The following is a 22,331-nucleotide window of genomic DNA, read 5'->3' on the forward strand; positions in this document are numbered from 1 at the left end:
CCTCAGCGGCAGCAGCTGTATCTCTTGACAAAACTTGTTGAGCAGCCTCGCCGCTGGTTTTCGTTACAGCAGGATACACGTAGTTTATTTATAGTCCAGCGTACACAATGATCTCTGCAATAAACAGAGATAGGAACGGAAGGGAGAGTGGGAGCTACGCGCTGCTACGAAGTGCAGAACTTGGATGCGAAATATCTGCATGAAATTTGAAAATCATTCTCTGTAGCTTTTGCAAAATGCTGGTAATTATTATGAAAGCCTCACACTGAGGCCGCTGCCATTGCAAAACAATTTCTAACTTTGCCAATTCATTGCAATGACAGACTCATCAGGAGCAATTGGTTTTCTTCACCTTCTGTGCCCTTTTGTACATATTTTCATTTCAACTCTTTGGCCCCCGCAGTTAGGTTATAAAGAAATAACGGACTTTCCAATTGGTTTGTCGCAATATTGGCCAACTATAAAAATTGCGATATACTTTTGGGCTGGCTCCATGAAATATTCAGTCCACATGTAGAAGGTTTTCGTAACTGAGATTTTTATACCGATCGAAAGTGGGATCCTCACGCTCTAGGAAGAGTCTGATCTGATGTTTTTTCTATGATCGCAGAATCAGAGGAGAGTTGTGTCCCGTACCATAGCTTTCTGTAGTCATTTTCTGGGTTATTTTTTGTACAACATTTCTTTATTTCCTCCACGAATGAATTATAAATATATAAATGTGATTACAAAATATGTATGTGTGTGTTTTGCACTTAAATACCATCATGAATTGATCAGAAACCTGCATTACAAGTTGGTATAAATAAATCTTGCATATACATTTATTTATTTGTATTTTTTATATGTGTATATAAAATATGTTTATTCACAGACAACAATAATTTCCTCTTTGCTTGTACACATTTCAAAATTTCACATGAAAATATATTTAAATATTGTATTAAATTTGGCAAAAATAGATTGATTTAATGTTTTATTTACTTATTTTCGTATATTTTCTTAGTACTTAATTGTGGTTTGTTCAACGTTCTTTAGTTTGATCAAATGTTATCATCGTTTTCTATTTCTGGGCGTGGAATAAAGCGGCTATCACTTAGACACTGAATTTCTCAACTAAAAACTAGGCAAAAAATAAAATGTACAGCATTAAAAATTAAGAACCCAGAACGCTTTGTTGATAACTAAAAAGGTAGGTACATAGGTACATAGAAAGCTTTTAGAACCGAAAACAATAATTAACTTTATAACAAATTTAGCGCACGGTCTTCAGCTTCCAGCGCAAGAAGAGGTACGCTGATACACGCAGAACCACAAAGATCACAACAAGGGCCACAATATCCAGGGTAAAGTTGGCATTCACCATGTCCAGCTCCTCCAGCGTCGTTATGGGCGACTTGAAATGGCAATAGGTCTGGAAGCAGCGCAGCTTCTCGCGCTCATAGCCATAAGTGGCCAGCGCAGTGCCCTCGAAGCCATAGCGGATGTACGACAGATATGTGATCCAGCGTAGGTACACCGGTATAGCGTCGAATGAGACGAAGAAGCCGGAGAACAACAGGAATGGCACGGACATGACCGGGGCAAGGAAGACTCCATTCTGGACATTCATGGCAGCACCAACCACGAGACCAACAGACTGCGCGACAAACGAGATGAGCAGGCAGGCCGACAGGAACATCGAGAAACGGAACAGCTCCCAAGGCTGCGAGGTGAAGTAATAAACGATGGACACGTAGATGACACAGAAGATTGCCTGGCAAGAAAAGAGAAAATAAATATTAATTGAGGTTCATGGAAACTGCTTAGAAAAACTCACTTGAAATGGTAGATCAGCCACTGATATAGCCAGGTAGTAGGATTTCAACGAGTACCAGCGATTAAAGTTCTCCTTTAACAGCACGGGCATCTCCAGTGGGACTGAGAAAGTTTGATCCATAAATCAAATGTTTGTGCTTGTTGTTAGCTAACTTACATGATAGAATCGTAATGGTCATTGAGGTGTACATGAGGAACAGCATGTTGAAGAACAAGAAACCCAAATTGCTGAGCACCTTGGCTCCATCGTTGCCAATGTCGTAGTAGAGCGCACCAATGAGAAAGCCAACCAACAGATGAGCAAACAAACGCAGATACATAAGTGTCTAAAATATAATTATTCAATTAGTTATTGATTGCATTTAAAAATCCATTCCAAAACCTACCCAATCGCGATAGCTGAAGAGGAGTGTCCGCTTGAGCACCACCCAGAACTGATGGAACTGCGATGTGGGATAACGCTCTGGCGATGTTATCTCCTCGGAGAGCAAGGCCGTTGTGCAGTTGTCCGTCTTCTCCACATCGATCATGGCATCGCCCTTCTCATTGGTACTGACCACGGCGGTGCTGGAGTTCGTGTTCTTCACAATATCGTTTACCATGCCGTTGAGCAAGCCATTGTTCAGGGTCAGATTATCCTCGTACTTGCTGCCGCTGACATTCGAGGCATCGTTCTTGTCCAGAATGGCCTTCAGGTTCTGTACCTTCACCAGATCATTGCGGGCCTTCAGTCCGGCGTAGTCTGCTGAGGAGCGGATGTCCCTCTTGCCATTGTCGATTGCCTCCACCAGCTTGCGCGTGTGATCGCCGTGCTCTCCGCAAGAAACCTCAATGACATAGCTGGCCGGATTGTGGTAGCTGGGGCACTCCAGGTTCAGGGTGGAGAGGAAGGGCACCAGCTGCCTGGTGCTGCCCTGGTAGACGCACTGTCCATCGGCCAGAGTGTACAACTGATCGAACATCTCGAAGAGACGGGCGGAGGGCTGATGGATGGTGCATATAACTGTGCGTCCGCCTGCGGCCAGCATTTTCAGCAGATGAATGCACTGGAAACAGGTCGAGCTGTCCAGCCCGGAGGTGGGTTCATCGAAGAACATGATGGGCGGATTGCTGACCAGCTCCAAGGCAATGGACAGACGCTTCTTCTGACCGCCTGACAGATTGCGAGTCATCGTATTGCGGTGCTCACTCAAGCTCAGAGTCAGCAAAATGTCATCGATCTGTAGGAGAAGACATCAAACTGATTATTTCTTGTGTTCCCTTTTCAGTAAGTTTTTGTTTTCGTCTGGCCGCGCGATGACTTGCAAGAACTTTTGTCAATAGCCAAAATAGACTTCCATAATTTTAACTCCCCGCATTGTGATATAATATGCCAAAAAAAACTGGTTCTATTAAGCTATAAATATGAGCCGAGAATAAGTCTGGAGCTTTGATTTATCTTTAACATTCGCCTAATTGACTCTGACTGTCTTTTGTTCATACTTATTGTATGTACACATGTTTGTAAACATGTTTGTATGCATGTGTCTGGCTGTCTGGTACTTCGTTCCACTTACCATTGAGTTCTTCTCAGGCTTTGTGAATTTTTTGCTGAGCTTTAAATTCGTTGCCACCGTCATCGCTTCCTGTACAGTTAGATTTCCGTGCAGCTGATTATCCTGCATGATGTAGGCAGATAACTTGCGGAAAGCACTCAGATTGCGCTCAGCGCCATTCATGGTGACGCTTCCTTCGATGCTCGACGTTCTAGAAGGTAACAAATTAAAGCACTATTAGTGGATGCCATAGATTTTGGTTTTGCAAATGCAACAAGTAGTCGAGTCATCGTAATATATAAGCGTAAGTTTTCAGCTAATAAAATTTACATATTCTTTACATATTCATGCCATTTTTGGCAAACTTTGTGGCAACAGTTGCTCCCCAGTGGTTATCATTAAAATTAGAACACAGCTAATTGCAGATAATCAGGCACCCATTTTAACTTGTGCATGGCTTCGGCTGTGTACACATAAGAGTACAAGTATACACGTACATATGTATGTACACATGTATGTATGTATGTACATATAGTATGTACATATAGTATGTGCACGCGATTGGAGAACTGTTGCGCAAAGAGTTTTGGGTACAAAGTTCAGCAAACTAGTAGCGTATTCCCACACAAGCATTTCAACTAATAAAACACAAACAAAGCAAGGCGCTGATTACACTCTGATACTCGTGTTTGTATGTACACATGTATGTACACATGTACATATGTATGTACACATAGCATGACAAAAATCGGCTTCCTGCGCTTCAGTCAACTTCTCATTCTCATATCGATTCATGGCAAGCAGCCGCCTAGCTCCTAGTAACAAAAGTAACAACAACTAAGCAAGTTAATTTAAAATGTTTATGATTATTATGCCGCACAGCAAAACTTCAAAGTTTTCAATAAACGAATAAAGATAATAAACTTTGGTAAGGGAAGTCGGATGAGTGCATAAATTATATAATTTCAAAAGAGAACCCATTCATGTGCTCGTGCAGAGTGTCGCGAAAAAGGTCGGCGGTTCAAGTTCTCTGCGCTTATCAAGTCGCAGCTATTGCCTATATGTTGCTGATAATAGAGGGCTGGCTGGCTAATAAATAAATACACACGGCGCAACAGGCAGCGTATGCCGTGTACATATGTATTCTGGTATTATTCCACAGGGTCAGAAACGTGTGTCTATGCATCTGTGTGCATACGTAAATAATCCTCCAGAAGCTACTTGTTGTGCATGCAAATAATCATCAAAACTTACTTGTAGCCGGACAAAATATTGAGCAGCGTACTCTTGCCAGCGCCGGATGGTCCCATGATGGCTGTGAGCTCTCCCGACCGCAGGCGCCCACTGACGCCCTTCAGAATGGTTTTGGCATCTGTAATGAACAAGACATGAAATGAGTTTTGTTGACGTAATTGAAAACAAGTGGCAGCCACTTAAATACACCAAAACTATCAAATAAAGTCATTGCATTGGTCATCGAACGATCAAGTGTGAAGTGAAGTCAATAGGTAAAAACGAAATACGAAAAGTTTGACAATCAAATAGCATTACCCGGTCATTGGCCCCTGCGAGCGACGAGCTTTCCGTTGCGTTTCATCGCATCTCATCTCCACCTTCATCCTCATCTACTTCTGAGCGAATGCAGACGATAGAGGAGCTGCGTCGGAAGCTTTGCAAGCGTGGGGAGCCAACGGTTCTGTTGAGTCTTTTAGCAATTACAGACTTACATATCGCAACTCAAATTTCGGTTGCTTTCAATACCATTTTCTTGGGTTTTACTATGGAAGCGTTCGCCCACAGAAGCACGTAATTATTTACTCGTAAAATATATTTTCTTATTCGTTTAAAATAAAAACAGCTTAGATGCTCAGATACGGAAGTGCCTTATATACACCATAAACCACATAAATAATTCAAAACCCACAAATACCATCTGTGCTTGGTGGAAATTTATGCTAATAAACCAGTTTGCTCTGCACGTTTGCACGCGTTTTGTATTCGCAATTGCCGGCTGGCTGCGAATCTTCGCCAAAGATGGATATGTCCGAGCATTTGTTTGGCACTCGGCTGATGATCTGTTGTCATTGATGCGATCGTGGCAGAATGCTAACGCGTTGATTTTTCATTCATAGTAACAACACACTTTTATTAAAGCTCTTTTATTAAATGGCCATTACAAAAAGCATCCAGTTTAGGCGTGTCATAACGCATGCTACTTGGTTAGTAGCCATTTGCCGTGACCTATAGTTTCAGCAAAAACTTGTCTGTAGTTTGTAATGGTTTCGATTTAGTTACTCGTTGTTTCGACAGCTTACTTCATTGCAAAATACAGCGCAATGTTAGCTGGCACTGAACCTCAACTGACAGACGAAAGACTGCGACTAGCAAGCCACTAACTACGCAACCGCCCCAAAAACTGGGAATGGGTTGGAATGGGGCTGTGCCTCGACTGAAAAGCGCTACGCTTGACAAACGTTAAATCAGAGTTGTTGAATTTTATTCCACAGGTACTCGTAGTCTGGGCGTAGCCACTAAATTCGCCCCAAAATGTGTACGCAAAGGAAATCCTCAAGGGCTTTTCAGTCGGTTTTGAAAGGGAATCTTAGTTTTAGATGTTTATTTTAATTGGATTCCAGCAAGTGCACTTGAAACTCAAATCTGGAATCTGGCCTTTTGAGAACCATAGCAGATATCTTCATAATTGTTTACTTAAAAATGGCCAAAACCCAAATGCCAAGAGTGGTTAAGCGTTAATTGCTTCATCGCCAAATTACTTTGTATACGTTTTTAGACCAAAAATCTTAGCACGTCTCTGAATGAGTGGCGTGCCATCTGCATCTTTTGCCTTTGCATGTGCAAATATTTAGAGGTACAATTAGAGGTACATAGGAGTATGTACACACATATGTACTATGTGGGTATACATATATTCTGACTGACTCAATTGAGTCGTATTGGCGACCTTTGTATCTGCGCCACTGTTGGCTGTCATTCGCATCCGACTTAACAATTTGCGGCTGTGCAAAGTTCAGCTGCCTGGCGCTTTCAATTACCTTTGTACTTAGTTGAAGTGGATGCGCCACTGAGTCGGATCGACCTTAAGCTAAGCCTTAAACATGCAGTGGCAGTCACTTCAAATTGTATGGCATGGAAGGGATATGTACACTGGATCGTTGAAGTCGTTGTCCTTGCATCGTTTTAACTGCAAGCGGTACAGAAGTGAATGTCTGGGCATATCTGCCCCCATAGCCGGGAGCTGAGCATTGTATTGATTTACGAGTTGCTGAGAATAAAGCAGCTGGGCCCATATGCATACCCAATTATTGGATATATCGCTGGCCCATCATTACTAATTCAAAATGGCCATTTGGGAAGAAAACAAAAATGTATTCTGGACAGGTACACTCACTGGGGCTCACACCCACAGTTATGACAGCACAGGTGTGGTATATGTACATTAATGTATGTAAATATGTACAGATATCATTGATTGCACTTGCTTTGAAGACTTATTTATGTTCTCTGAAGGGAGTTTGGCCCCCAAGCCCTCATTCATATCTATTCGCCTATGAATAAACCTTAATCGCTGTGCTAACACACCAAGCACTTACTCGTGCTGACGTCTCTAAAACAAATAAACAGAGAACAGGTACTGGGTATAGAATTGTTTTTGCTCATTAACAGCCGACTATCAGCCCCAGCGCCAGATCCAAATCCCCCACTCTGCTCCACCCATGCTTAGCAACGGATACATACGAAAATACATACTCGTGGAGAGCAGTACATGGAGTACATGGTTCGCATTCTTGAAGCGGACATCGGGCATCGGAATCAACTTGTTGACTGTCCCAATAGGCAAAAGCGCTTGCGTGGGCAGTAACTGCTATCGTCTCTTTTGGATTTCATGTGTATCTACATACTATGCATGTGTGTCGGACAATGGCTGTGAACTTTGGCCACTAGTCACTAGCGAAACTAGTGTAATTAGGAAACCTACAAGATTGCAGCTTACTCAGCGCTCAGAGTTCTTTGGTCGGGGTGGCAACGCCACAGACAGCCGCTGATATGACGCTGCGAGAACAAAGAAACCAGAAACCAGCACGAAGCCGAAGCGCAGCTAAAGCAAACAAGTAAAACTAGCTAAAGTTGGCGTGTAGTGCGTAATAGCAACAAATACGCTACGAAGATGGAACTGACAGGCGAGAGAATATACATACATACATATGTATGTATATATGTATACATACAAAACGCACAAAGAAAGCGAAAACGATGAGGAAAGAGAATGAGCAGGCGCGTCCAGTTCATGCTCACGTTCTCTGCTCACCTCTGTGTTCGTGTGGGGTGAAGGTGTGTAAACCTATGCATATGTAAATATGTATGCATTTTCAAAAGGTTTAGGTGTTCATGCGGTACTTACTGCTGCGGTTTCCTTCCTTGACACGGTATGTCAGGTTGTGGAACGCCAAGTCCACTGCCGGTCGCTTGGGCAAATGCTGCAGGGTCTTCGGCTGGGCGGGCATTATCTGGGCTTTCAGCTGGGCTGCTCCTCCAGGTCCCAGCCTGTTGTCGTTCAATAAATTTGCATTATCGCTCTTAGTCATCTTGTCAATCAATCAATCAGATATGGGGTTGGAAAAACAAAGTGCAACCACTAAATACAGTATTCTGTATTCCGTGTATGTATTCGTATTTAGAAACTTTAACACTGCGAAACGATTCGTTCACTGCCCTGGCAGCAATAATATTGCACTGGGTACTTTTTTTGTTTTTGTTTGCCCCTTCTGCCCTTTGCGTTCCCGTTCCCGATTAAACCACCACCGTGTGGCCTGCTCTGAGAAAATATTTCCACCCGTCTGTCTGTATGGAACGGCACTCCCGTTACTCGGATTTGACTAAACTTTATTCGCTCGCGGGTTGATCGTGAATGAACGGGCCCCAGCTGTGGCAGTGGAACGAAGCCAGAAATTAATGCCACTGCCGCCAGAGCAGAGAGCATATACTTGATGCGCACACAAAGAGCAGCTGAGGTAGCTTTTGCTGTGCGTTTGAGCGTGATGGCACCAGTGCCTCCCCAGTTCTTGTTCATATTCTAGCGAGCGACACAATGAGTGTGTGTCTGTGTGTGTGTGAGTGGGGAGCGTGTTGTGGCTCAGAGCGGCGCTCCCCAGAAGAATTCCTGAGTATAATGTTCAGTTCTCTGGGAAATTCAGGGGTTATTCGTTTGGATTTCAGCGATACCTATTACGGAAATATGTACATATTTCCCTTTCATGAAAACATGCCATGAGCATTTTTATGCTTATCGGCCAGACCTTGTATTGATAGTTTCTTACAAACGTTTTTGCGCGTGGTAGAAGGCATTTATTATTATTAATCATATCAGTTCGATAATATATTGACCGTTTCCGAATGCAATGAATTTGTTCTTGTATGAAAATAAGTTTTTCTGATAATAAAAGTGGGTGTATCATATTTTCAATTACAAGATCATGGCTCTGGGAAATCTATGACTCATGAACTGATTCATTGACGTATGGACGGGCTTGAAAAGCTTGCCCAGTATCTTGCTGATAGCAGGTTTCATTTGGTAGATAATGCGCCTTGTACTTTGAAACCTTATATGATGTAGCGGAAAACACAATTATGGGTTTCCAGTTTTATAGCTAAATACCTGGTACATATCTATCGCCTGTCGATAAGGGAATACTTGTTTGAACAAACGGCTACACAATGTACATACAATATCAATACGTAAGTGGTCAGCTTTAACTCATTGGCTGCGATGAGATAGGGTAGGGTCTGCCGATCCTATAACTTGATGTGATTATTATAATGTACAGATGTACATATGTACATATTTACATACTAATAGGTATTTGATCTTTTTTCTTGCCATTTCTTCAAACGGTTTACAATTTTCTGTTTAAAGTATTATGTGCATATGGACATCGTTTCAGTTGTATGAGAATAGGCCTTGAATGGAGAATTATTTGGTTAAACTAGTAAGCTTACAAGCTTTAGCATAGGCTGCACTCAGAAATTGCAAAATTTAGCAACAGAGAAACCGGTTTGGTGGATTTAGTCGACTTCAAAGCCAAAACATGTAGTGGTTGTATAAATATGAGGAATTTTCCAAGCCAAAATATACTTGGAGTTTTCCTTCGGTAGTTGTTTTCGCGCAAAGAAAGTTTACTTGGAATGGGTGCAGGCGTTTCCAGTTATGCAAAGCTCAGGTATTTCCACAGACGTAAAAATCCAATGACTCTCCGTGGAAATAACTAAGACGCGTTGAGGTATTCGAATCACGGAGATGTCAACGATTTTGCAGGGATTAAAAACCGGCTTTGCTTCTGGCCCTTGTTATTGCTAGGCGGGGAAAAGTTCGGGGTACAAACAAGTGATTTAATTTCACAAAAATGTACTGAAGTCATTCGAACTAGTAGATTTAAAACTCCACTCTGCTGTGTACATATACTTACAGGTTATTGTTCTCCAAAAACTGTTTCCAACTGTTGATGTTCATAGTAAAGTTGTTTCAACCCTTGGAGAAGCCACAAAAAAACTGACACAGGTCAAGCAACAAGTGGCCTTCGCAAGCTTTGGCCAAGAGAGCCAAGTTGTAATTATAATCTTAATGGGGCAGTCGGAAAACACAACTAACTACTAAAATTTGCTTTGATGTTGATACAACCGCAATTCAATCAGCGTCCGAGACTTTCCTTGTGGCTTGCGAAAGAAAACTAAAGCCGGCCATCCATTGAAAACGATGCTTACAACTGGAAAAGCGTAGTAGGAGTGACGTGACTGAAAATGATGCAGGCAAACTGGCAGGCCAACATACAGAGCTACATAAAAGTACGAATTTATATACATACATTTGTACATATGTACATATTCACAGCGCATGGTTGGTGGAAATCCGTACTCGCGTACATTTCGATATTGAGCTTGTGGTTCAGTTAACAGAAATGTACATTCGTATGTACACAAGCCTATAAGTATGTATTGCATGTTTTTCTTTTAGTTTGCAGTGGCGGAAACTACTTGAAAGCTTGTTTTCCCGCCAGTTGCCTTATTTTGGAGCAGGACATGCCGATTGTTGCGTTGGAGCAGCTTATAGGCCGCTGAGTACTGTGTTCGAGTGTACTTAACAGAAAGTGGTATTCAATCCCTTATCTTTAACGCCTTGGGATGACTCTATACATTTGAGATTTTGAGCATTAAGCACCCAGTGCTAGGCCTAAAAGCATGCAACAGGCTCTGGTGGAACCGATATATGTACAGGTTTCATCGTACATAAAAACCACAACACAGAATCGCCTTAACAGTTGCTAGATTAAGTAATTTGAATCACTTTTTACTGTAGCTACATACCTATCAGAGAAACAAAAATTAAAACTCTTTTCATAGAAAAACGTTCCTCATGGCAACATGCATCAGCCACCCTGTATGTTAACAGCTGATCCAACAGCCAACAAATAATATACTGTTTATGTATGTGAAATATGTGCGTACGTGTGTACATACAGATGTGTGCTGAACTTTGTACCTGAAATGTCCAACAAGACAAAGAGAGAGAGAGAGCGCATGCACATATGCGTAGGCCATGGCGAGAGAGTCTAAAGTGAGAGCAAATATTGTTTACATCGCTTGTGTACAGTGGATTCAATAAAAATACACCCTGTAGAACACACAGAGAGTGCAGTTGCAATTTCTTATCTCCTTGATTATTGTGTTTGCCGTTAATAGAGTTTAGAATTTTTGTTATTTATTCAATATATTTATGCATGTATATTTACACAAAGTTACATATTCATATGGTAAAATGTGCCCAGAATTCGTAAAAATGTAAACGCATGGGTGTAAAGAAAACACATCAAACGTACAAAAATATTTACATACATATGTACAAATGTATACATATGTATGCACATGTAAATATGTGCATCAATGCACCAAAGTAACGGTAGATTTAGTCTAATCTCGTAGCCTTGAAATATTCTGGCACTCTCTCTGCGCTCTCAGAGAAGCGCTCCCAGTGGGAAATTGTTTGTGTATTCGGTGCTCTTCGAACGCCTATCTGCGCCGCTGCTCGATTTCGAGTGTGTGTATGCTGCTCGTTGTCTGTTTTGGACCCACTTTTGTTATGGCTTGCTTGGGGCTGTCTGTAGGAGACCTCGTCCGCCGCCGCTGTCGGTGTCGCTGTCGCTGTCGCTGCCGCAGTCAGCGCCAACTGCAAACGCGATAAAGAAAAACCGAGACAGACCGAGACCGAAAAGTGAATGTTGTCGCACAAAACACAAGCCTTCCAAACCTCGAATTGGTTGGGTGTCCTCAACAGCAGCAGTTCCCCGCAGCAACCTGAACAAACCACAGCGCAAGTCCCGCAATTCACAAAAGCCTGCCCTGCCCTGCACCACCAGACAGAACTTAGTAAAATAAAATATATAACCTTAAAGTGGACAAAAAACCAGTGAAAAGTAAGTCCCACTCCCTCACAGCCGTTAGTTATTGCAAGGAAAATAAAGTGCGCGAACGAAAAGTAATTACATAAAAATAAGCTGCAAAAAAAAAAGCAAGACCAGCCGCAAGACCATTGAGACCCTCAATCTCTGTCTCTCTCTCACTCTCTCTCTGCCATCTCGATATTAAGTGCGATACAGAAATTAACGTATAATTTTCTCCAAATTTCTTCAAGGCTCAACATGGCATTCCGCGTGGCCGGACTCTTCCTGAAAAAAGAGCTTGTTGCTCCTGCAACACAGCAGCTCCGACTATTCCGCACATCCAACACAGCGAGGGCCACGTTCCTGGTGAATTCCCCAAACACGGCCCTGGACAAGAGCATCCTGCAGAGATATCGCAATCTGGAGACGCCAGCCAATCGGGTGCAGGCCACGTACCTCTGGATTGACGGCACTGGCGAGAACATTCGCCTGAAGGATCGCGTTCTCGACAAAGTGCCAAGCTCCGTGGAGGACTTGCCCGACTGGCAGTACGATGGCAGCTCCACCTACCAGGCGCATGGCGAGAACTCGGACACCACTCTCAAGCCGCGTGCCATCTACCGAGATCCCTTCAAGCCGGGCAAGAACGACGTCATCGTGCTGTGCGACACCTACAATGCCGATGGCAAGCCGACACCGTCCAACAAGCGTGCAGCCTTCCAGGCTGCCGTTGACAAGATTGGGGACCAGGAGCCCTGGTTTGGCATTGAACAGGAGTACACGCTGCTCGATGTGGATGGTCGTCCCTTCGGCTGGCCCGACAACGGCTTCCCAGCACCGCAGGGACCCTACTACTGCGGCGTTGGTGCCGACCGCGTGTACGCCCGCGATCTCGTGGAAGCCCACACCGTGGCCTGCCTGTACGCAGGCATTGACTTTGCCGGCACCAACGCTGAGGTGATGCCCGCCCAGTGGGAGTATCAGGTAGGTCCCAGCAACGGCCTGAAGGCCAGCGATGATCTCTGGGTCTCGCGCTACATCCTGCAGCGCATTGCCGAGGAGTACGGCATCGTCGTCACCTTCGACCCCAAGCCCATGGAGGGCCAGTGGAATGGAGCCGGCGCCCACACGAACTTCTCCACCAAGGCGATGCGCGCTGATGGGGGAATCAAGGCAATCGAGGCGGCCATCGAGAAGCTGAGCAAGCAGCACGAGCGCCACATCAAGGCGTACGACCCCAAGGAGGGCAAGGACAACGAACGGCGCCTGGTCGGCCGTCTGGAGACCTCCAGCATCGACCAGTTCTCGTGGGGCGTGGCCAACCGGGCTGTCAGTGTGCGGGTGCCACGAGGCGTTGCGACAGCTGGCAAGGGTTACTTCGAGGATCGCCGCCCCAGCTCCAACTGCGACCCGTACGCCGTGTGTGGCGCCCTGGTGCGCACTTGCCTGCTCAACGAGTAGAGCGGCGGGGGAGAGAGTGTGTAGGCTGCTGCTGGTGGGCGTAACATTTTTATTGTACATAGCATACATATAATTGAACTTTGGAGCAGACCGGGCAACCGGCCCGGCCCGGCCCGGCCCAGCCCGTGGCTGATAATTTGGCTAATTTCCGATTTTTGAGTGGAGCAAATATAATTTTGCTTGTGTGAAAAAGACAAAATGCAGAGAGCGAGAGCGAGAGCGAAAGCGTGTGGTTAGCATTTAAGAAATGAAGAAACGAAAAGTGAACTACTGAAGAAAACCCCAAAATTTAGAAAATATTTTGCCATTAATACTTTTACAAATTATGTATACTTTTATTATTGCTTTAAAATAATTAATAAATTACTTTTACAATTACTTTTATGCAAACAACAATTGGGTTTGAGCAGCTCCATGATGTTCTGTTCAGTATTACTTTACTTTTCGTGAGTTTTGTGCAATCTTTTGAGTTCTTGTTTTGTTGATTTGCCTGCCAGAAAATGCCAAATTGAAGGATCGAAGTAATGAGTATCAAAAATTAGATTTGCATATCGTTACATACCTAATTATGTACATACATAAATATGCATAATTTATACATAAACTAATATTGTTTGTAGCATTTGTTGTTGAGTAGAACTTGTTGAACACAATTTTAGAGCAAATATTATTATCCTCACTCTATGCTAGAATTTACAACATTCTATATGTATTTTGAGTGTCTTTGGTAGACGCATTTTGAGAGTCGTGTATTCCAATGCATTTCGAATAAACATTTCAAGTAAAAAGCACAAAGTTGTAAACAAAAACAAAACCCATTACTGAATGTCTGATTTATTTTGCTTCTATTTTGGCGAGCTTTCAAAAAGCGACACGCTGTAATTGTTGTGAAAAGCTGAATTTGAATATACATATAAAACGGGCTGGCTTGGTATAAGTAGTACAAGGGGAACGAACCTAAAGCCTTGTACATTTGTTCGTACATATACATATGTACATATTTAAATGGAAAGTTTTCCACGAACAGGCTGACACTGAGAGTTCTGAAGATCGAGTGCCTGTGCCTTCGTTTCGATATGAAATTATTAATACGAACAAGTAGTGCTTATACATACATATGTACATATGTGTGTACATTTATGTATGTATTCAGTGTATGGGCGTTGCATTTACTTTGCTGATAATGTGAACATGGAGTGCATTCAGCTGATGACAGGCCACAATCAAATATAGAATGACCCTCCTCGAGGGGTGGCCTTAATCGCTGCTAAAGGGTGCTTGTGCCTAACAACAAATGCGCTGCCCCACCTTGGAGCTGCCTGCACTTGTGGCCGGCCCTTGCATCACCTGTATAGCAGCCGGCGCAGCGTTCTGTATTTGTTCACATGTTGCCTTGCGTGTGGGGCGTTTGGGAGATGTAATAGTAACGGGGCCGGGCCCCAAGCTTGCGGAAGATAATGCAGTTTGTTCATCATAATATTGAATACACAAAACACACACAATCGGTTTGCCAGAGCCAGAACTGCAGCTAAGTTGACAGAGCAGATAACCCGTGCAGCTTTTTCGCCGTATACTCTATGAGGCCGCACACATTCCTTTGGCCAAACACTCAACCTTTAATACCCGTTTGCTACTGCAGCATACATACATGTCTGTGTTTGTGTTTTTATTTTAAAATGCCATAAACAATCGTAATCAAGACTGCGGCTTGTTATGAGCGAAGAACTTGAGAGTTCCGCACCGAAATCCACAGCCAGATCATTAATGAAGTTCATCTATATTCATGGAACAAGTTTCATAGTTGTTCGCATCTTACAATGCAGGTCTGTGGATAATCCAGTTATGCTCCGCCGCCTAACAAAATTCCTTTTCCTATGCCCATTTGCATAATATGAAATGATAAGCTGAAAAGTGTTTTTGCTGCCCGAACAATATACAAAGGAACAGAAATGTTTTTCCAATGGGAACACAATCTTATCGTTGGATTTTCTGTGATAACAACTAGAGGCACATGTGTATGTACATCTCTTTATTTATACATTTTCAAAGGCAGATTGCATTTCGAACGATCTGCAGGCAAACTCTAGTGCAAATGTTTTAATTTTAAGCCCACTTATGAATGAGATTATTTGGGCAAAACTCATTGGCTGTGGGCGGTTCATTAAACATTTAAACATTAGTATCAGCATTAAGTTAATTTGTGTGGCGTTTAAAGTCCAAACCAGCTGATAAGATTCTCCTTCCGCCTGCAGAAGTCTGACCCCAGCGCTTGTTCTTACTATCTGTTTCTGGCGTGGCATTTAACTCGGTCAATTGATGGCACTGGCTATCAGCGGGCAACGCGTTATCAAATGCTCATAAATCATGCTGAACATAAAAACATCCAACATTGGCAAGAAAATTCTGAACTCTGAAATTTAATTGATGTAATCGCTGTTCTCTATGCAGCAAAGAAAACTTGTTATCTTATATGCATACATATATGTATGTATGTACACACACACGCACAAGCATATGCACATGTTTGAATAAATAAATATAAATATCAACAAATTTTTGGCGCACGGCCACGGTGCGTGATGTGTTACTGCTCCTGTACAGTGGAGGCCAGAAAAATGTGGGTTTTCAACCGATTCATTTCATTGTACATACATTTATGTACACATGTGTTTTTGCAAAAAAGCGTAGCCGAAACTGGGTCAAGAAACTTATACAGCGGCCCTTCCTTGTGGCGAGAGCAGAATGATGCGTAACAAAATACGAGCTTCTGATAACACCAGATTTACAGCTACAATGTGTAGAGGTGGAGGTAAACAAACACAATAATAAAAGCAGCAAAAAAGGCAAAGCAAAATCAAAAGCAAAACACCCAAAACCTGTTTATTGAGGTGTTCAGGTGTACGGCGATCGTTGCTGGGGGCGCTGGCTGTATTGGGTTTATTGTTTCAATTGCTTTTGTACCAACTGCTCGTTGAGATTACCGTTTATGGCACTACTAATAGCCCCTCATAATTGATTACTCGATCAAAAAAAAATATATATATATGGCAGGTCTACAGTTCGACAGTTTGATTATGAAATCGCAGTGGCACTTGTCACTCGAACATGTCATGGCGTATCCTGTGACTGATGTCCAAAAATACAATTATCGCACAGGAGGAGCTGTGTCATTTTTTGAGGGAATTGTTTGCTGCTCCGAGGCGAGTCTTTGTCCTTATCTTTGTGTCGATATTGCGGGTCTTGCGCCAGGCAGATAGCCAGCCGTCTGATTAGTTTCTTTGTACATATTCCTGTACATATATATTTTTGTATCTTTTTATATGGCCTATTTATCTAATTTCACACTGCTCACGCCATTCGTAATATTTTGGTCGTGATGTGGGTCTATATTTAATCTGTGGAACTCTACAGTAGAACCTGGAATGGCCAGCAAAACGGAAATTTTCAACGTTTTTCTTATACATATTTTCCACGGCACAATGCCCCATCTGTCGTAGGAAATATTAAAGCAAAAAAAAAACCGAGAAAAGCGTTCTTGCCTGATTTATTTATTGCATTCGTGCTCTCTGTCAGCGTAGCACACGCGAGTGGAAATCTTTGCGTCATCAGCACCACGCACGCGTCCACCAAGTGATCTTTTCCTTCAGCTGATTGGCGCATTGAACGAAACAAAGTTCAGCAAGGCAATCGCCAAAAAGCAGAGGCGATGACGGGCGCAGACATCACACGGGGCATTGCGCTTTAATTTAATTTCGAATTATGTATTTTGATTAGGCATTTAATTAATTATGAATTCATTTTTTGGGCTGTTGGACAACTCTTCTATGCTGCTTTTAATATTTTGTGTTGCTTGTTTTTTGTTTCACACCAGCTGATAATGAACTTGGGTTAAGTGCACAATCTTTTTACTGCAGAGATGCTGACAGAAAGTTGACTGAACTGAACCTTATTTCTTTGTTTCCCTTCGCCCACGTACAGTTCATTCACTCACCACTGCACCTCTCCCCACTCTAGCCCTCTGGCACAGATTTTTGTGGCATCGGTAGCCCATCCCTTTGTTGCTCTAGTTTGCTTATTGGGCATCCCAAATTTACTTGGAAGACTTACAAGAGCACTGGCAGTAGTTGTCTCTCCATACGCTTTCTGATAATTAGCTTGGAATCAGTAAAGGACTTGTGTGTGGAATTTCCCATCATTGATTAATTTCTGGCTGCACTTCACAAGTTCCTCAAGTGTTAATCGATAGAACTTAGCTGAGTTCTGATTTATTTCGTTCATTCGTTAGCACCGCAAGACCTTTTTATAACCTTGCCCGTCATAAAATAAGTAGACAACGGTCTCATGCGGCCACGAGGGAGTTCCTCGTATAATCCTCCCTTTACCATGAAGGAATGCTTTGGCTGATAGAGCAAGCTGAGGAGCGGATTCTTGGGATTGACGCGCATGTTGTTCATGGCGTAGGTGCCCTTGGTGAGCGGGCAGCTCATGGTGTAGTTACTCTGCTTGAGCACGCTGTCCTTGGCGGGCTTGAAGAGCGGCACCGAGTTGAAAACATTTTGCAAGTCGCACAACCTGGTGGATGCGTTGTAGATGGTGCGGGACTTCTCCTTGCCGGCGCGCTGAACGATTAGGATACGGGAGACAGGCGAGGCGATCTCTTCATTGATGGTGGTAATGGAGCTAATTCCAGTTTGGTTTGAAAATGTCATATTCACTACAAAGCGGGGACGATCGTCTGTCCAGTTGGAGTAGGTTAAAATCACATAATAACAGCTCTAGGGAACGCATTCTTTTGTGTTTAGGGTTCTGCAGTTAAAAGAAAGACATTTACTCACCTCCTTGCACTCAATTTCCAGGCGCATAGTCAGCATCATCCAAGCGACGATGGACACAAGAGTGCTCCAAGCAAAGCGCATGTTGAAACACACTGACTCCAGTATCCCAAATATGAGGAAAATCGAATGCTAAAATTAAACAATTAGCATTAGCTGATCCACCCATCAAATATACATTATAATCAGTATCAGTATAATCAATTTAGTCAATTAGAAATTGTAATTACAGTGCATCGTTGATGGAATTGAACCGAAAACTGTTTGCACTCAGTGTAAACTTCAGCAACGCAATCGGTTAACCGTTCTCTCTCAATTGCAAAAGAAACAGCAGAGAACCAACGGTGTGCATGCGTGGTAGGAAGAGGCGGAGATGCCGATAATATACATACATATGTAAACAGGCATACAAATGTACTTGCTTGCATGCATGTGCATGCATTCGTCGACCGGCTTGTGTCGTTTACCGTTAATCTCTTCTTCACTCGTTGTGAAATCTTTCTGGCAAGCCGTTGCAGCATAAAGTGAAAATAAATACATATGTAGAATTATTGTTTTCTAATAATTGATTAGTACAATATGTCAAACTGCTGTGCTATGCTTAGTATCTGCTTCAGTTTATGGCATATGCGCTCCGAGCCCGTGTTCTTCAGCACTTCGGCCAGCTGACGCTGTTCTGTTTGCTGTGCGGTCACATTGTCGGCCAGAATGAATCTCGTCATGAATATAGCATGCGGCACCTGAATGTAGGCAACATGCTTCACCTCAGCCCGAAACCTGGAGCAACCAAAACACAAATAAAAAACGCAATCTCTTGCTGGTTCTATTCGCTTATCTTACGCTGTGTAGCTGTATCCTGATATCTGTGCCCCCACTCGCGCCAGACAGCTTATGAATGTCTTGTAGTAGACCTCCAACATGTGTTCGAAGTGTAGCTCCAAGATAGGAATATCAACGCTTGATAACAGAAACGAGATTATGTCATGCACAACGGAATCATATTGTGCTGTTTGAAAGTCGATTATTTTCATGTGAGTGGGCTGGCCAGAGGGGTCTGCAACAAAAAACATTATTAGAAAGAGAGAATGAGAGGGAGCCCATAACTGACCGTAACGGAACATTAGATTGTTGATCCAGAAGTCCGAGTGAATTATGCTAGTAAATGGCCCATCTGGCATGCTTGCGGGAGCTGCCAGAAAGTCAAAGAACTCGTCGGACAATTGCTTAACGCGTGAAACCAACTCTTCGTTATTGTTAGTCGCTTTGCGTACGTCTTCTAGTGTCTCCGCTTTCATAACAGCCTTCGATTCTGGCGCAGCCGCATGCCAATCGAACTTCTCGAAGAAAGGTTTCACCTGCTCCTGGAATACATGAGGCTTCAGCAGTCGCAGTGCCAGAGGTAGCGCATGAAACTGGGCCATGTACGTGAGCGCCATCAATGTGTGTGGTAGATCGTAGGGCTGCAGCCGCTGGCCTGGAACGTACTGACTTCCCCTCAGATTTTCCAGCACCAATATGGCATCATGATCCACCAGCTGGCAGCTCGGATCAAGCGTTGTCCGTGAGCCGTAGTACTGCGCGAATCCATCAAAATGTTCAGCCTGTGGAATGCCCGCCTCTGCCTGCAGTGTGGCCAGGGCAGGCGCCAGGATTTTATACACAGCATTTTCAGTGAGACAAGTCCTTTCCGGCTGAATAAACTGCCAGTATTTGGGATCTGTTGGTGGTACTTTAGCCACCAAATTCACTTCATAAAGCTCTCCTCCATTTGGGCGTTGAACCTGTGCGCGAATTGATAGCAGAACGCTGCCATAATTGTCGCCCGGCTGCGTCAAGCTGTTTGTTTGATAGCTGCGCAGTCTTCCACCCCCAAGGTGTGGCTCGATAACCTGATGAAGATCACAAATATCTGGCAAACTGTCCATGCTGCCTCAGCACTTAATTGGTACTCTCCACAAGAGTGGAGCGAACTTATTTCTAAAGCAGCTTTGCTTTGCCTCTTACTGATTAGCTTTCTGATAAGAGAACGTTGGGCGTAGGGTGTCGTTTATTTGATATGACTGCTATTTCATTGTGACTGTCTTTAAAAGCAGTCTATTTGTTATGACTTAGTAGAATATATTAAACTTTTTGCCCAATCTCAAGATCTCGCCAAACTTGGCTAAAATATCCTTAGCTCCAGTGTTCTTGGTCAGCACCGTGAGGTCTAAGTCTTTGTAGTCTGTTGGCAGCGTGCTGCTGTCGGCCAAGATAACTTTTATCATAAATATGGCATGGGGCAGTTGTAAATGTGCTTGTTTTTGCACTTCATCGAGGAATCTGCGAGTGGGAGAATGACAATAAATATTTGTAGTTTCTCTAGGAAATTAACTTACGTCTCATAGCTATAGCTACTAACATCCACATCGACTTTACGCAAGGCTTTAATAAAAGCATTGTAGTAGACTCTCAGCAGTTGGTAGTAGTTCTCCTCCAAAACTTTGGTCTCCACACTGGAGAATAGCAAAAATATTATATCGTGCACCAAGGATCCATACTGAGCAATTTGAAAGTCGACAATTTTCAGCTTGATCGGAACGCCATCATCGTCTGAAAGGGATTTGGGGGTTAAAAAATCTTTTCACAACATTTATTCGCTTCTTACCGTATTTCACCATTAAATTGTTAATCCACAAATCTCCGTGCACGAGCGTGGTGTAAGGTCCATCCTCCACATCCTTGCCAGCCTGAAACTCATCGAATTTGTCCAGCAACTCCTTGACGCGCTGCACATCAGTTTCATCTCCATTCGTCGCAGTCTTGATGTCTGCTAGGAGCTCATTGTTCATCACTTCCTTTTCTTTGGGCGATATATTGAGGTTCATGTCGAACTTTTTGAAGTAGGGCCGCACAAACTCTTCGTATTTCTGCGGACTCTTTAGCCTCAAGGCAATTGGCAGCGCGTGATACTGCGCCAAGTAGTGGAGAATGAGCACAGTGTGCGCCAGATCGTAGGGCTTGTAGCGGTTCCCAGGCCTATAGCCGTTTACTGTTACATTTTCCTGCACAAGTACGGCATCCCTGTCCACCTTGGTGGCGCTGTCGTTCAGCGAGATGCGGGATCCATAGTAGCGGGGAAAGCCATCGAAGAGTTTGGCGGGCAAGATGCCAGCTGTAAGTTGGAGCTGATTCAATTCGGTTGCCAAATACTTATAGACAGCATTCTCTGTGATGCAGGTTCTCTCTGGCTGAAAGATTTGCCAATAAATATCATTGGTGAGTGGTGGCAGCTTCGCTATCAGCGACAACTCCCGAACTTTCGAATCTTTATCCTTGATTTGTGCCTCAATGGCCAGCATGACGCTGCCATAGTTGTCCCCTGGCTTTGTTAGGTAACGACTGGAATACGATTCCAAAGTAGTTCCCTCTGGCAGGTGTGGCTGGATCACTTTGTGTAGATCCGTAATTTTTGGAACTTCCTCCATGTTGGAACCGCTCTCAGTCAGTGACAATTGAAAAGTGGGCCTGCCCGAGCGAAGTCTCGACTCTTTACACAGTTGCCTATAGTATTATTTAGCTCTTGTTGCATGTGTGGTAGTCAAATTATTTGTTAACTAGCCGAGCGTCGGTCGGCGCTGTGCGAAAAAAAATTGGCTCAAGTGGCGCAGATAACATTGAGTGATACCTGGGGTGCGCGGGGTATGCGTGACAGAGCGAAAAAGATTGCATTAAATATCACTAAGTCTGTGGCAGTCCCTTGGGGAACTTTGTCGCATCTCTACTGGGTATTTCATAGTCAGTGAGCTATTTTTTCTGTTACTGTTCCCCCTGTCTGAATGGAACGACGCTTCGCTCATATTACCCTGCCACAGAGGTGCTGATGGTAGATGAATTGTGTAAGTTAGTACTACAAGAGCTACTCAATCAAAAGCGGCAAACGATGGCATCAACAGCAATCAGTAACATCAGCATGTGGATGACTAATTAAAATGTCTTTCTTATCACAGATGCTTATATGCATTGTGTTCAATATCTACATACGGATGATAATTCATTCAGCGAGGGATGCTCAGTTTCTATCGATAAATGAATCCACGCCACAGTTTTCTGCTATTATTTGTTTGCATTTTAAACAAATAAAACTGTGGGAATTATTTTTTGAATTAATGCTGCTACATGGCAACTACATAAGAGATGTAGATTGTCTACCGGCGAACATGAGCAAATCTTATGCTAGGGTCACACCGAAAATTCAC

General features: G+C 43.3%; 5 protein-coding genes across 5 annotated transcripts; 1 reads left to right on the plus strand and 4 right to left on the minus strand.

Annotated features, from left to right (window-relative positions):
- Positions 1-926: 926 nt before the first annotated feature.
- On the minus strand, positions 927-7,957 carry LOC117901211 (ATP-binding cassette sub-family G member 4). The gene is made up of 7 exons (XM_034811874.1): positions 7,774-7,957; positions 4,608-4,725; positions 3,375-3,564; positions 2,205-3,038; positions 1,976-2,144; positions 1,820-1,920; positions 927-1,756 (listed from the first exon to the last, which is right to left on the minus strand). The coding sequence occupies exons 1-7, from the start codon at positions 7,955-7,957 to the stop codon at positions 1,256-1,258; spliced, it is 2,097 nt and encodes a 698-aa protein (XP_034667765.1). The 3' UTR covers positions 927-1,255.
- A 3,691-nt stretch (positions 7,958-11,648) lies between these two features.
- LOC117901214 (glutamine synthetase 1, mitochondrial) lies at positions 11,649-13,346 on the plus strand. Its single transcript, XM_034811881.1, has 2 exons — positions 11,649-11,836; positions 12,055-13,346. The coding sequence occupies exon 2, from the start codon at positions 12,062-12,064 to the stop codon at positions 13,262-13,264; it is 1,203 nt and encodes a 400-aa protein (XP_034667772.1). The 5' UTR covers positions 11,649-11,836; positions 12,055-12,061; the 3' UTR covers positions 13,265-13,346.
- Positions 13,347-17,516: 4,170 nt separating this feature from the next.
- LOC117900694 lies at positions 17,517-18,216 on the minus strand. The gene is made up of 2 exons (XM_034811146.1): positions 18,100-18,216; positions 17,517-18,039 (listed from the first exon to the last, which is right to left on the minus strand). Exons 1-2 carry the CDS (start codon positions 18,178-18,180, stop codon positions 17,539-17,541), a joined length of 582 nt encoding a protein of 193 aa, XP_034667037.1. The 5' UTR covers positions 18,181-18,216; the 3' UTR covers positions 17,517-17,538.
- Positions 18,217-18,644: 428 nt separating this feature from the next.
- Positions 18,645-20,041, minus strand: LOC117901664. Its single transcript, XM_034812504.1, has 3 exons — positions 19,205-20,041; positions 18,937-19,150; positions 18,645-18,873 (listed from the first exon to the last, which is right to left on the minus strand). The coding sequence occupies exons 1-3, from the start codon at positions 20,019-20,021 to the stop codon at positions 18,666-18,668; spliced, it is 1,239 nt and encodes a 412-aa protein (XP_034668395.1). The 5' UTR covers positions 20,022-20,041; the 3' UTR covers positions 18,645-18,665.
- Positions 20,042-20,120: 79 nt separating this feature from the next.
- Positions 20,121-21,589, minus strand: LOC117901663. The gene is made up of 3 exons (XM_034812502.1): positions 20,741-21,589; positions 20,472-20,685; positions 20,121-20,415 (listed from the first exon to the last, which is right to left on the minus strand). Exons 1-3 carry the CDS (start codon positions 21,558-21,560, stop codon positions 20,205-20,207), a joined length of 1,245 nt encoding a protein of 414 aa, XP_034668393.1. The 5' UTR covers positions 21,561-21,589; the 3' UTR covers positions 20,121-20,204.
- Between the last annotated feature and the right edge of the window lie 742 nt (positions 21,590-22,331).

Source organism: Drosophila subobscura, chromosome U (assembly GCF_008121235.1).
Source record: "Drosophila subobscura isolate 14011-0131.10 chromosome U, UCBerk_Dsub_1.0, whole genome shotgun sequence".
Lineage (NCBI taxonomy): Eukaryota > Metazoa > Arthropoda > Insecta > Diptera > Drosophilidae > Drosophila > Drosophila subobscura.